Source organism: Thunnus thynnus, chromosome 18 (assembly GCF_963924715.1).
Source record: "Thunnus thynnus chromosome 18, fThuThy2.1, whole genome shotgun sequence".
In the NCBI taxonomy this organism is placed as follows: Eukaryota; Metazoa; Chordata; class Actinopteri; order Scombriformes; family Scombridae; genus Thunnus; species Thunnus thynnus.
In genome coordinates, this window is record NC_089534.1 from 4280761 (window position 1) to 4294813 (window position 14053).

The window sequence follows — 14053 nt, forward strand, 5'->3', positions numbered from 1 at the left end:
ATTATGATTATATATTAAAGATTGAGGGTGTGAGTCAGAATTAGTGACCCCAGGGTTGTTACAAATACATATTTTAGGTACTATTTGTCTGTAGCTAATATATCTCTGTAATATTCATATATATATTTAAGGGCTCCACTAATTTCGCGTTGCACTCCTGTAACATTTGAGACATTTAATACTTAATTTCATCTGTAAATGCTTTTAGAAAAGGGTTAAAAATGCCCCGAAGACAATCTCTGGACCCTTTAAAAGGCCTTGAATTCACTTTTTCTAATGATTAGAACTGGAAAAGTTATCAAACTTCATGTTTGGGAGATTTCTTTGCTGTTAAACACATGATTGGGTCACTTTTGAGACTTAACGTAACATAACAGGAGGGTTAAAGGTTTTATAATTGGTCCTTTTCATCATTTTCTGCTTTTCCACTTTGGTTTGAATATTGAATTTTGCAAAAAAAAAAAAAGGTGTTAAATGCAAATATTTATTAGGATTATTAAAGTTTTTATGGTATCGGGATGCTTTGAAGAAAAGTTTGCATAGAAAAACAAGACGGTAAAAACCGCGTATTTCACAGTTTATGCATTACAACATCACATCTTTCCACTTTTTATAACTTTTAGAGCTCTGACAGCACCTTTGTAGTTCTCATCATCATAGTAAATATCAGTAATTGATCAACGATACACAAATAAATCTAAAAAAAAAAACCCCCAATAGATCTCATATCACAAAAGGATTACAGGAAGAGATTACAGCTCATTTCCAGCTGCTTTTGTCTTTCATTTTTTTCGGTTTTGTTTTTACGTTCTTGGCCCTCAGTTAAAAACATTGTGACAAACGTGATTTATGAGAGTCGTTCATGTGTAAACTCAACCAAATATGGCGTCTTGTTCGGGAAGATCGGTCACATGATCCGGCGAAATAAAGGAAGGAGTTCGTTTTGTAAAAAAAATACACTGAAAAACTCATTATTGTCTGTATTTTGTAGTTTTGTCTATAATTTTCTTTCCTTTATTTGTTTTCTTGTGTTCTTTCTTTGGTCTATTAATGTAAGTTTGTGATGTTGTGTGTGACTGCTGTAAAACAAATCAAATAACAAGTTCGTCACAAAAAATAACTACTGACTTTTGACTTCCATGACAAAGTTGAGTCTTATTTTGAAATGCCATATTTCTACTTTGGGTGGGAAAAAAAGAACAATCATTAATTTAGAGATGACATCATCATCATCACCGTCAGTCATTTTCTCGACTGTTTATCAAGTTAAAACTTATTTGGAGTTAAAGGGTTTTGTTTTTTTTAAAAAGAAAACACAAAATGAAGCGTGTATAATTAAATCGCTTTTTAACATTTATTATCTCTTCAATAAATTGCTACAAACATACATTTCAACTGTCATTAAGGATGTTATGCTTGCAAAACGCATGACATCATCGATTACATACAAGGGTTGTACATTCTCACATGATCGCCGCGTTAATTGCGTAAACCCAGGAAACACTTGATGTTCTCTCATCTCCTGAGGAGGAAACTCACCGAAATCTGACCTTTGACCTCCGGATGACACCAAAAAAAAAAAAACTGTCACCCACCAATAGAACTGAAGGAAGCGGATTCACTATTTTTAAATCTGTATGTTAGTTTCTGTTAAATCTCATCTGCATAATCCCACAACTTTGCTTCAGTTTTTACTCTTTTATAGTCGGACTTGTGCAACCAATCAGAGGATTTTCAGTGTAACAGCACTGAACTCAAATTAGAAACTAAAACAGATGACGTGGACTGAATAAAACTATTTTGTCCTGAAGTTCCTGATGGACAGATTAATTTAAAAAAAAATCTACTTTCCACTACATTCACATGTAGCTAACCCCACCCGCCTGGCTGAGAGGTGTGATAAATCAAAGCCTAAGTGGTATTTGGGAAAAACAGATCTGTCAGAATAATGTAGTAACACTTAGAGAGAGTTTTTATTTCTATGATTACAGGCGTCTGGATGATGTAACGCACCTGTAACCGCAGTAACGAGCAGCTGTTGTGTTTCTGTGGCTTTTAAATAAGAGTTAACATGAGTGCTGTCAAAAAATAAGTTTTTAAAAGTAGTTTACAGGCATGAAAATGAGAAAAAACGGTTCATAATTCACTAGTGAAACCCATCGCTGTCCGTTCAGTCTATGCGTGTCTGAGAATAACTCATCTCACTGACTCAAGTCGCGTGTCGACTAAAATCAAGAGAAACGTCACCGATTCTTTTGTGTAAACATGTCTTATAACTTCCAGGCAGAAAGACTTTTAAAATTCAGTGTTTCATGATGTCAAAACACACAAATAATTCTGTGGAAAAAAAAAAAACAGAAACAAACAAATGAGTAAGAAACAAACTGAACTGATGTCATTCCGAAACAATACGTCTGACAATTAGTGAGAAAATGTTGCTGTTACAGTAAAAACCTGGTGGATGATTAAAACTGACTGTGAGGAATGAAATGTTACAGAAATACTGAGTTTGATTTGATCCTAAAATAAAACCAGGAGATGTTTGGAATGAAGCCCTTCATGTGAAGTATGTTGGTTTAAAGTGATTCCTATGACGACGACAAGCTGAGATAGTGCGACACCTGCTGGACAAGAAGAAGAACTACACCTGAAAACACAGAAGACAGAAAAATGATAATAAATGTGCTTTTTTAAAGTCATGAACAACTTTCTGACTCTGCACCCGAACAACTGTGTTTGCATCTTTTAAACATGAAAATTAAAAATGCAATTTTTAAACAGATGACGAAGGATTGAGTGTAGAATTAAACGAAAAGGTGTCGACTGTGTTATTACAATAATTTAATCTGCTTCTTTGACTTTTTACTATTTTTTTAAGTTTTTAATATCCCCGAATGATCAACAAGCTGCTGCAGATACTTTTTCCAACCATGATGAGAAAGTTTAAAAGTATTAGCACAAAAAAAAAAAAAAAAATCAGCAGTTTGTGTGCATCCGACCCTCCATACGTCCCTCTACCGCCCTGATTAATGAGTGTGGAAAACAAAAAAAAAAGATGATTTATACACTTGTAAACCCTTCTGATCTAAAAACACACACAACCAAAGTGTTGGAGACACAATCAGACATAAAACACTCACCGCCGCCGCTGATAGGAAAAAAAAAAAAAAAAAAAAAAAAAAGGGGGGGGAAAACCATCATAAAATCTGTCGTTTCAACAGAATAAACTGACGATAATTCAGTATAATCCCGCCTGTGAAAGGTCCAATCACCGACAGTTTGTTGTTTTTCCTGCTTACCTTCCCCTCCTCCACCGCTCAAGGCGAATAAAACCCACATTACCAGGTTTATAAATGAGGCCTCCCAAGATGCAGTGTGGTCCCCCGGGGGGTTATTCATAGGCAAACCCGACGCAGGTGCCGTCCTCCTTTCCACCGTTCTGATCTGTTCTGTGGACGTGCACAAATCTTTCACCGAGCGGGAAAAAAAAGTCTGCGAGGATCTCGAGGAGGGAAGAAGAGTCTCGCCAGAAAACAGGAAGGAGGGAATAAAAGTCTTTTCGGGGCTTTTATCTCGCTTCCTGACGTCGTGTTATTTCTGCAGCTCCTGCGGCGTGCTGAAGGTCTCGTAGACGTTGGCGGCAAACTCTTTCACCTGGTCGTTCATCAGCAGGTCCTGCAGCAAAAGAGTTCAAAGAGAGAAAAGCAAGAAAAGATTTAAGATTTTTTTTATGCTTTGGCTGCTCTCGTTTCTGCTTTATTTTCAAAATGTAAAAGTTGACTTAAAATGGGTCTTTGATATTTCTGGTATGTTGTGTTTTCCGACGTTAAATCAGCGCAGATGTCACATAAAAATTAATGGACCGAGGACTCTGTTTGGTTTTCAGATAACGGAGCCGATCTCGGTCGGATTATTTTGACTAAATTTGGTGGCTGACAGACGAGTCGGCTGAAGACGTGAACGCTTGTTTGTTTTAGCTTCGACTGGGGAATCATTTTTTAATCTAACTGATGGTGTTTGGTAAGTTTTATCTTCCATGTTTTGGATTTTATGACTTTTTTCTTTGTTTTTACTGTAAATCGTTTTACAGTTCGGTAACTTTTGCTTTTCAAAATGTGCTAAATAAGTAAAACTATTAGTATCATCTTTCTAAAATGTAAGGAAACAGTAAGAGGTGGAAGTCGGCGTCTCATCCTGACGTTAATCTAACAGACGTTTGGTGTTTGTGTGTCTGAACGTTGGAAACACTGACGTGACTGCAGACTGGTTTCACCTGAACAAAGTGACTGGGCGTCTCGCTGCAGATGGTGTTGATCTGACCGTTGATGATGGGGATGATCTTCGCCAGCGGCAGACTGACTGCAGACAGACTGAACACACACATACACACACACGCACGCACACGCACACACACGCACACACACACACACACGCACGCACACGCACACACACACACAGAGAAGAGTCAAGTTCAACAATCAATCTATAAGTTAAACTGTTATTTTCATGTTAATCACTCGTCATTGTGATAATTTGACACTTAAAACAATTTACTGTTTATGATCTTTAAGGAAACATCAATGAGAGAAAGTTACAGACAGTTTAGAGGCTGCTTGTGTTTCTTTATATAATTCATCAAATTCTACAGTTAATTTAATACACAGCTGCAACAATTAGTTGATTAGAAAATTAATCACCAACTATTCCGATAATCGATTAATCATTTTGAATAATTTTTTAAGAAATTCTCTGATTTCTGCTTCTTAAATGTGAATATTTTCTGGTTTCTTTAGTCTCTGTGACAGTAAACTGAAGATCTTTGAGTTGTGGACAAAACGAGACGTTTGAGAACATTAACTCAGGTTTTGACAAACAGTCATTGACATTTTTTTTTTACTATATTCAGATTTTTATAGATCAAATGACTGATTGATTAATCAAGAAAATCATGTAAACAAACGTCAGCTGCAGCTCTAATTTAATATGACATGTTGTCATAAAATGAACAAATATTACTGCTGTAATATACCTGAATAAAAATGCAAAAAACAAAACAAACAAACAAACAAACATTGACAAATGTCCCAAATCCAGACTACATATGTGGGTTTTGAGTGTTCGGGGTCTTCACACAGGAAAAGTGACTAAATAAAATATACATTAAACAGTATTAGTGCTGCAACTAACAGTTATTTTCATTATTGATTAATCGATTAGTTGTTTGGTCTTTAAAAAGTCAGAAATGGTGAAAAACGTGTTTCTCAAAGCTCAAGATGACGTCCTGAAATCCCGAAAGTCACGACTCAGATCTTCAGTTTACTGTCACAGACTGATGAACAGATTATCAAAATAGATGGAGATTGATTTAATAGTTGGCAACTAATTGATTAATTGACTAATCATTGCAGCTGTAGTCAGTATGGAGACTGAATTTGATTTTTGAGTGTGTTCCTGGTGGACACACTATTCTCCCACAATGCAATGCACTGAGGAAACAGAGGAACTGCTCCCAGTCTGTTCTGGACTACTGTAGAAACATGGCGAGCTCTGTGGAAGAAGACTCGCTCCCTGTGTATGTAGAAATGACATTAAAACATACTAAGTCTGTTCCACTAGATGGTGCTAAATTCTACACACTGCACCTTTAAGAGAGACATTTTCCCGCCTCTTAGTGAAGTTATATCAGCAGTGAGATTAACGTCTGACGGACATATTTGATGGTTTCCTGTCAGTATAAAAGGCTTCATCACTGTGATGTTTATTATGTTTATGTGTATATATAGAATGGATATGGGACACGCTGATGATTAATGTTGACCAGCAGGTGTGTCATTAAACTGCTCACCTATCAGGTGCGGAGCTGGGGGCGGAGTCACCGGGAGGTGGGCGAAAGAACTCAGCCAGGTTGTCAAGGAGACGAGAGAAACCCCGATGAAGACAGGCGTTTAAAACGGTGCTGAAGTCTGGACTGGAGTCACAAACACACTTTACTGGCGTGTTCACATTAATAATATAAACAAACAAACAAACACAGGTGTGATGTTTACCTGTCCAACATGTCTCTGGTCTCGTTTAACAGTCGGATGGTTGTTACGTCGTTTTCTGTCAAACCGCACGCCTGAACGCAGAGGAGGAGAAAACAGACGCAGGTTTGTGTGAATGCTGTGAATCATACAGCGTGTGTGTGTGTGTGTGTGTGCGTGCGTGTACATGTAGTCACCTGGTCGGCGAGCGCGTTCTCGTCGTCAGCCAGCATGTACCAGGACAGACGGCGCTCGGAGCCGGCCTCCACCTCCGCTCTGATCCAGCTCACCTGCTGCTCCAACTCCAGCAGGGACAGACTCTGCTTCAACGACACCCTGAACACAAAGTCCACAACACGGAGGTTAAAACTGCAACAACTAGTTTCATTATTGATTAATATCTTTCAGGCTGTTTGATTATTCATTCATCTTTCAGGCTGTAAAATGTCAGAAAACTGTGAAAAACTAAAGCCTGAGATGATGTTCAGATATTCAGTTTACTGTCACAGCAATGAAAAGCAGAAAATCTTCATTTTTGGGAAATTTTTGCTACAAAAATAACTTTAACGATTAGTTGATTATCAAAATAGTTGCTGATTATTCTCCTGTTGATCAAATAATTGGTTAATAGTTCTTTCAGCTCTAATGTGTTTATACAGACAGACAGCATCAAGACTAGAGCGGGGACAATAAGTCAGTTTAACAAATAAGTCAATTGGCAGCAATTTATATTCAATTAATCACTTCTGTCGTTCAAAAAGCAAGAATGTCAAAAACTTTCAGGTTCCAGTTTCTCTGATGTGAAGATTCGCTGCTGTTTTCTGTTTTATATCATTATAAACAGCATCTGTTTGGCTGTTTGTTGGACAAAATACACAATGTGAAAATGTCACTTTGAACTGCAGGAACCTGAGATGTTAACTTGGGATTTTACACTATTTTCTAACATTTAGACACTAAACAATTAAGGGTCTAATCAAAAACTGTTCATTATTAGTTGATAATGAAAACTGGAACACATTGTGTACAGATTAAACCCCAAAACTCATTTTATAACTGGCTGAATTGCTGCCTGGTCTGTAGTTTGAGGTCATGACTAATGAATCTGGCTGCTTGGTTGGATTTCTGGCAGCTAATAAACACATCTTGGTCAGCTGACTGCAGTTTATCTGTTTTAACTGTAGTGAAATTGTTTTATTATTATTATGTTACATATTTAAACTGTATTCTTCACTGAGACTGATGTAAAACTGAAGGTGTTAAAACAACACCTTCAGGATTTCTATATACAGTCACTCAGGCCTGGTTTTTAGCTCCTCACACTCACCTTCCCAGTGAGTTCTGAACCGCTTTCTTCACCACCGTCATCAACTCTGTCAAACCTGGTGAGACACAGACAGAGACAAGTCTTCATCTTCATCTTCAGAGAGCAGCGACACATTCTGGATGAAGCAAACAAGACTGAACAGTACAGGTACAGTGTGTGTGTGTGTGTGTGTGTGTGTGTGTGTGTGGTACCGTCTCCCAGTAGATGTTGGATACTGGACAGGTACTGCTGCTGGACATCTGGAGGAGCCAGAGGAGTCTGAGAGAAAACACAAACCATTAATATCTTCAGCTACACTCAGTTAACATTTTCCTTCTTCTTTCACTTCTTTTATCGCAGTCACAAGTTTAACTTTAAGACTTTAAGAGTCTTTAGTTTGTTTTCTCCTCTCAAAACCCAGTAAAACACTTGAAACACTAAAGCTTTGAAGACACATTTCATCTTTCTAGAAATCTATGTCAAAAAAATCATGTTTTAAAAGGAATTACATAATCTTAAGAAAGTAATTGTATTTCTTTAGTACAACCAGCACAATGTAACTGCTTTCCAAAAGTCCTAAGTAACAAGTTTTCATATGAGTGAGTGCTAAAACTGCATATTCTACTACTTGACTTGTGTTTAGTGTAAGTTTGAGAAACTGTGAAAATGAGAAAATGTGTTCTTCAGATCTTAGTTAAAAGTTCCTGTTGTAAATGTTCTAAAACAGCAGAAGCTCATAAACGTCCAGGTGTTTCTCACCACTGCGTTCTTGCCTACAGAGTTGTCCAGGTACAGGTATCCTCCTATGATGTTCAGCTGGACTCTCAGAAGAACCACCAGCATGCAGGTGCTGTACACCGCCACGATGGTGCGAGTGAAGCCTGAACAAGACAACGAGTTTCACACGTTAAACATCAAACACTGGATCTCAAGTCTCTGGAAAGAATGTGAGAAATTAAAGGCAGTAATTCCTTTTTTGTTCAGGATAGTTTAGTGTGAGAGACGCTTACTGATGATCTTTAAATCTTCCCAGATCTCTAGTTTATTGGCTGGTCTGTGAGAGAAGGAGAGAGGAGGACAATAATAATAACAATAAGCAGATTATTTTAGCATTAAATATATAGAAAGTGTGTTATATCTGTGTGTTAGCTGATTAGGAATGATTTGTTTGAAAGCGCTCACTTGGTCTTGAGTAGTGCAGTGAGACTCTCTGAGTTGAGCTGATTGACGATGGCTTCTCTCAGCGGAGGGAGCATAGACAGCACTGTGACGCAGAAACACACACCAACCGTCAACACAGTCCAATCACATGACTGAACTTTTTATTTCCTAATTTTGTAGCGAGAAAGAGCAGAGGACGAGTGTGAACCGGTTACCGGTCATGTTGCACGTCCTCTGGTTGCTCTCGAAGTGGAACTGCCGTCTGGCCTGAGCGATGTACTCCGTCGCCTCCCTCTCCTGGATGTCCCTGATCTTCTTCTGGGCATATTTACCCAGGAAGTAAACTCCTGAGGAGGCACAGTGAGTTAGAAGTAGTACTAGCAGATAATAAATAAAGGAAACAACCCGAAATCCAACTTTAATATAGAGCTGTTGGTCGATTAATGAATTGGTTGTCGACCATTGAATTAATCGCCAATTATTTTGATAATCGATTCCTCATCTGGAGTCATTCCATTAGAAAGAAATGTACAAATTCTCTGGTTCCAGCTTCTAAAATGTGAATATTTTATGGTCTCTATGATAAAAAACTGAATCTTTCTCTAGCAATAGGTATAAATGTTGTTTATTTATTAGCCTATAAAATTATTTCACTACTACTACTATTGTTTGACTCAACACATACTCTAAATGACAGATCCAATCATTTCCAAAAGCTTTTAGTGGCTTTATAAATAACAAATCCACAAACTTTTGAAGCATTTAAGACTTGAACACATGCAGAAGTCATTGCCTGATTAACTATCACGATTTATTACAATATAAATACAAATTTGATAAGACATCATTATTTCCAGCCACAGGAGAGATATATACATATCTAACACTAACTAACCAGTAGTTTAGTTATAGCTGTTGTTCATCTGTCATGTTTCATTTGCACCTCGTATTAAAACAGCTTAGTGATAAGTTAATATGCTAACAACTAGCAGCCCTCATGCATGGAGCGTCACGCCAAACTTCATTCAATTTTCTGGCATTTTAAAGATGTCTTACTAATAAGAAGCGGAGCCTAAAATAAAATATAACTAAACACCTTCATTGAATTACAAGTCATTTATAACTCGGTATAAAACCGACACAATTCCAGTTGAAATGTTTACTTCTGTCGTCTGGTTTTGCTCCAGTTATTTCCCATTAATATACACCTGGTGGGTAGCTGAGACCAGATAAACAGCTGGTTATACTGGAAATTAAGCTGCTTGATGGAGAAAAAATGTGTGCCGAATTAAAAGGACACTCCTCTAAATTGCTAAAAGGTCTTTAAATATATCTCAAGAGACGTATACTTTTACTTATAGTTAAAACAACATTATATTTCAAGGTTGTTCGGTGGAGTCCGGCGTCTAGCACAGGAGCTAACAGAAACACCAGTTACCTCCAACTACAGCTCCGGCGAAGATAAATTTCCTTTTGTGGCGTTTAATAAAATTCCAGGCAGACGAAAACATCCTCGGACAAGTGAGGGATTCACGAACTAAAACTACAAAAACACTCCGTACTTTTTAACTTCGTGCTGACTATTTTACGGACATGTTATCTGAAGAGTTTCGGATAGTTAGCAGTTCCTTGCTAACATGCTAACCGTCAAAAAGTATGTCGATCAAGTTACGCAGAGTGAATGACGTGAGTTCCGGTTATGAATTTCAAAATTAAATCCGCGACCTTTCAAGTCTGTCCTAAAATAAGAGTCAGGAGCTCAAATGAACATTGAAACATGTTTTTCTTGCTGTAATCATTCCTCCTGTTCATACTGACCGTTAGAAGATCCCTTCATAAGGCACTTACAACGTAAGTGATGAGGAACAAAATCCACAGTCCTCCTTCTGTGTTCAAGTTTTTGTTACTTGAGTATTTCCATTTGATGCTACTTTATACTTCCACTCCACTACATTTATTTTACAGCTTTAGTTAGTTTTCAGATGAAGATTTGACACAATGGATAATATAACATACATATACATCAAGCTCATAATACTTATTTTACTTTTACTGTTGTAGGACTTTTCATGCAGGACTTTTACTAGTAATTGAGTATTTTTACATTGTTATATTGGTACTTTTACTTCAGTAAAGGATCTGAATACTTCTTCCACCACTGCGCTGGAGAAACACATTAACAAATTGTGTTCATTCATTTTATACGCAAATCACCCCACTTCCGGTTTACATCTAATTTACTATAGTGAACTTGATGCATCAAAACGTGGAAGATCGATTGGTCGTGTCTGAGACCGGTCCGACCAATATTATCTTCCCCCTTCCGTGGTTCTGCGTGCCATGAACACGACAACGGTAGAAATTGTCCCCAAAAAGTGAATAAACAGGCGGTAAACTTCCACAATATGCGAGTAATATGAGTTTTGTTGAGGTTAAGTAGCGGTTGTGGTCGCCATGGGAACAGAGGATAGTTTCTGTCCGACTGATGAGGACATTGAGAGGTGGATGTCCAGCGCGTTTGACATGGTGGGTGATCGATAACAGTCAGATACTGTAATCAAGAAATTAATCGTTCAGCTGGTCACAATTTTAAATAAATAATTTTGATTAAGCCATTTTTTCGGATACCAAGTTCTTAAATAATAACTAAACTAGAGCTGCGACGATTAATCGATTAGTTGCCAACTATTTTGATAATCGATTAATCGTTTTTAGTCAGTTTTCAAGAAAAAACATCTCTGATTCCACGTTCTTAATATATTATATTAATTCTAGAGGCTGGAATCAGATCATTTTGACTTTTTTAACTTAAAACAGTTGCCAGTTAATTTTCTGTCAATCGATCAATCAACTAATCGTTGTAGCTCTAGCATGTGAGTTGTTTGATGGCACCTGTTCACAAATGGTAAAAAGTAAGTGCTCCATAATTTTTAATTGACCCAAATAAGGTTGCAACTAACGCTTGTTTTAATTATCGATTAATCTGTCAATAATTTTCTCGATTAATTGATTAGTTGTTTAGTCTGTAACATGTCAGAAAATGGTGATAAATGTTGATCAGTGTTTCCCAAAGCCTGAGGCGACGTCCTCTAATGTCTTGTTTTGTCCAAAACCCAAAGATATTCAGCTTACTGTCACAGAAGACTAAAGAAACCATAAAATATTCACATTAAAGAAGCTGGAATCGAATAATCGACTATCAAAATAGTTGGAGACTAATTTAATAGTTGACAACTAAACGATTCATCAACTAATTGTTGCATCAGTGCCTTGTATTACCTAACTGTCCGTGTGCAGTTTATATCCTGTGAATGTGTCGCTGCAGGCTAAAGACGCTCTGGACAACGGAGAGGTACCGGTCGGATGTCTGATGGTCTACAACGATGAAGTGGTGGGGAAGGGACGCAACGAGGTCAACGAGACCAAAAACGTAGGAAAAATGACGAATGTGTCGTTTCTGTTTGAACAAACTCCAGTCAGACCCTGCAGAACATTTATTTTCTCTCTGTCTGTGTGTCTGTGTGTGTGTGTGTCTGTGTGTGTGTGTGTGTATGTGTTTGTGTGTATCTCAGGCCACTCGCCACGCTGAGATGGTGGCCTTGGACCAGGTCCTGGACTGGTGTCGCCATAGCAACCTGGATGTGAGGAGTGTGTGCGAGCGGACAGCCTTGTACGTCACTGTGGAGCCGTGCATCATGTGTGCCGCAGCCCTGCGTCTGCTCAGTATCCTTCCTTCCCCGCCTCTGTGTGTGTGTGTGTCTGTGTGTGTGTGTGTGTGTGTGTGTGTGTGTGTGTGTGTGTGTGTGTTGACCAGGGCTGCAGCTAACACTATTTTCATTATCAATTCATTTCCTGATTATTTTGAGTTTAATCGATAAAATGATGATTGAATGAGTCAATGGTTACGTCTTTAAATGTCTTATTTTGTCTGATCAACAGCCCAAAACCCCAAAATATTCAGTTTATTGTCATATATGACAAAGAATATCATTAAATCATCACATTTGAGAAGCTAAGACCGCCTTGAGTCAAACTTTTGCTATCTTGGCTTAAAAACTGGCTAAAGTGGTAATTAGATCATCAAAATAGTTGCTGATTGATTATCTATCGATCGACTAATCGACTAACAGCTCTAGTGTTGACTGAGAGTTGTTCCTTAGCCGGTTGTCAGACATCCCGGTGGTCGTGTACGGCTGCAGGAACGAGCGGTTTGGAGGCTGCGGTTCAGTTCTGGATGTTTCCTCTGCTGACCTGCCTCACACCGGGACCACGTTCAAGGTCTGTGTGTGTTTATCCAAGTGTTAAAGGATGTGAGCCTCACCGCTGCCTCACTGCTGCACTGGCTGACATGTCGCTTCACCGTGAAGATTACAGTCATGTTAGTTAGTTTAGAAACACAAGCACAGAACTGCTCTCCAGAGACTGAAGACATGATCGCTGTTATTCATCTTTGGAGCTGTTTCTAAACAAACTAACATGATCAAACTCTTCTTCTGTGCAAAAAAATGTATTTAAAAGTTTATCTGAAGCCAATATGAAGCTTCAGCGTCCAAATGAGTCAAATAAAGCAGATATCTTTCAACGTTACAGTCTTTTTAGACACCTGACTGTTGCTTTAACACACACTTGTCAACCTGCCCTTTAATACTGCAGCACACAGTGATGTTTTAGACATTATAATGTGCTTTAAACTTCCCCAGTTTGATGTGAAAGAGCTCTGACTTCAACCCATCCAGCACTAACGCTGAGCCAGACCTGATCCTCCACAACATCAGTGTTGGATCTCACTGATGCTCTTGTGGCTGAACGGGAGCGAATCCCTGCAGCCAGGTGCCAACATCTGGTGGAAAATCTGAAAGCAGAAGAGTGGAAGCTTGTTACAGCAGCACATGTGGTTGTAAAACTCACGTGTCCACAAACATTCGGCCATATTGAATCGTGTGTGTGTGTGTGTGTGTGTGTGTGTGTGTGTTCAGTGTGTTTCAGGCCACAGAGCAGAAGAAGCCGTAGAGATGTTGAAGACTTTCTATAAACAGGAGAATCCAAACGGTGATTAGAAACAAGCTGCTCTTCTTCTTCTTCTCTTTTTTTTTTCTCGTCTACTCTCAGTTTTCTTGTTTCTCTATTTGTAATGTTTCCTTTCATCTTCACCCATCTTTGTTTTCAGTTCCTGTTTTGTTCTCAGTACAAATTGGCAGAAAAATTCACTGAGCAGCACAAACTTAAACTTGTCTTTTCTCTCTGTTTCAGCTCCCAAACCCAAAACCAGGAAAGACTGAACCTTCCCAGAGCCAACTGACATGTTTTTATAGTGTTTGTATTCACCTCTTCTGATTTTCTATTTAATAAATGACATTATGCATCATGTTTCATGTGTTGCATATGGACTTTTGGACATTTAGACGCATTTTAATGATTGTGCCAGCAGGGGGAGCAGTTAGATCAACTAACTTCCCTCTAAAGGAAACATTTTACACTCAGGTCCGTCTGTAGAAGCAAAATGCAAATATGGAAATGATCAATATGAAAGTATGAGAGTTTTTATGATCTATATTGTAGGTGA

General features: G+C 38.2%; 2 protein-coding genes across 2 annotated transcripts; one reads left to right on the plus strand and one right to left on the minus strand.

Annotated features, from left to right (window-relative positions):
- Window positions 1-1330: 1330 nt before the first annotated feature.
- pex3 (peroxisomal biogenesis factor 3) lies at window positions 1331-10181 on the minus strand. Its single transcript, XM_067572021.1, has 12 exons — window positions 9929-10181; window positions 8706-8837; window positions 8512-8593; window positions 8340-8383; window positions 8089-8210; window positions 7542-7608; window positions 7351-7405; window positions 6221-6359; window positions 6048-6118; window positions 5846-5968; window positions 4274-4370; window positions 1331-3675 (listed from the first exon to the last, which is right to left on the minus strand). Exons 1-12 carry the CDS (start codon window positions 9999-10001, stop codon window positions 3592-3594), a joined length of 1089 nt encoding a protein of 362 aa, XP_067428122.1. The 5' UTR covers window positions 10002-10181; the 3' UTR covers window positions 1331-3591.
- A 584-nt stretch (window positions 10182-10765) lies between these two features.
- adat2 (adenosine deaminase tRNA specific 2) lies at window positions 10766-13857 on the plus strand. Its single transcript, XM_067572022.1, has 6 exons — window positions 10766-11016; window positions 11816-11920; window positions 12063-12213; window positions 12662-12768; window positions 13467-13539; window positions 13741-13857. Exons 1-6 carry the CDS (start codon window positions 10945-10947, stop codon window positions 13767-13769), a joined length of 537 nt encoding a protein of 178 aa, XP_067428123.1. The 5' UTR covers window positions 10766-10944; the 3' UTR covers window positions 13770-13857.
- Window positions 13858-14053: the final 196 nt, after the last annotated feature.

What these genes read in the sequence shown, in the direction of transcription:
- pex3 (XM_067572021.1), bottom strand. Translation starts at nt 10,001, where the DNA reads ATGTTTTCGTCTGCCTGGAATTTTATTAAACGCCACAAAAGGAAATTT. An exon ending in CGCCGGAGCTGTAGTTGGAG is followed by an intron (nt 8,838 to 9,928) that starts GTAACTGGTGTT and finishes GTGCCTCCTCAG; the next exon opens with GAGTTTACTTCCTGGGTAAA. An exon ending in GAGGACGTGCAACATGACCG is followed by an intron (nt 8,594 to 8,705) that starts GTAACCGGTTCA and finishes TCTGCGTCACAG; the next exon opens with TGCTGTCTATGCTCCCTCCG.
- adat2 (XM_067572022.1), top strand. Translation starts at nt 10,945, where the DNA reads ATGGGAACAGAGGATAGTTTCTGTCCGACTGATGAGGACATTGAGAGG. An exon ending in TGTCCAGCGCGTTTGACATG is followed by an intron (nt 11,017 to 11,815) that starts GTGGGTGATCGA and finishes GTGTCGCTGCAG; the next exon opens with GCTAAAGACGCTCTGGACAA. An exon ending in ACACCGGGACCACGTTCAAG is followed by an intron (nt 12,769 to 13,466) that starts GTCTGTGTGTGT and finishes GTGTGTGTTCAG; the next exon opens with TGTGTTTCAGGCCACAGAGC.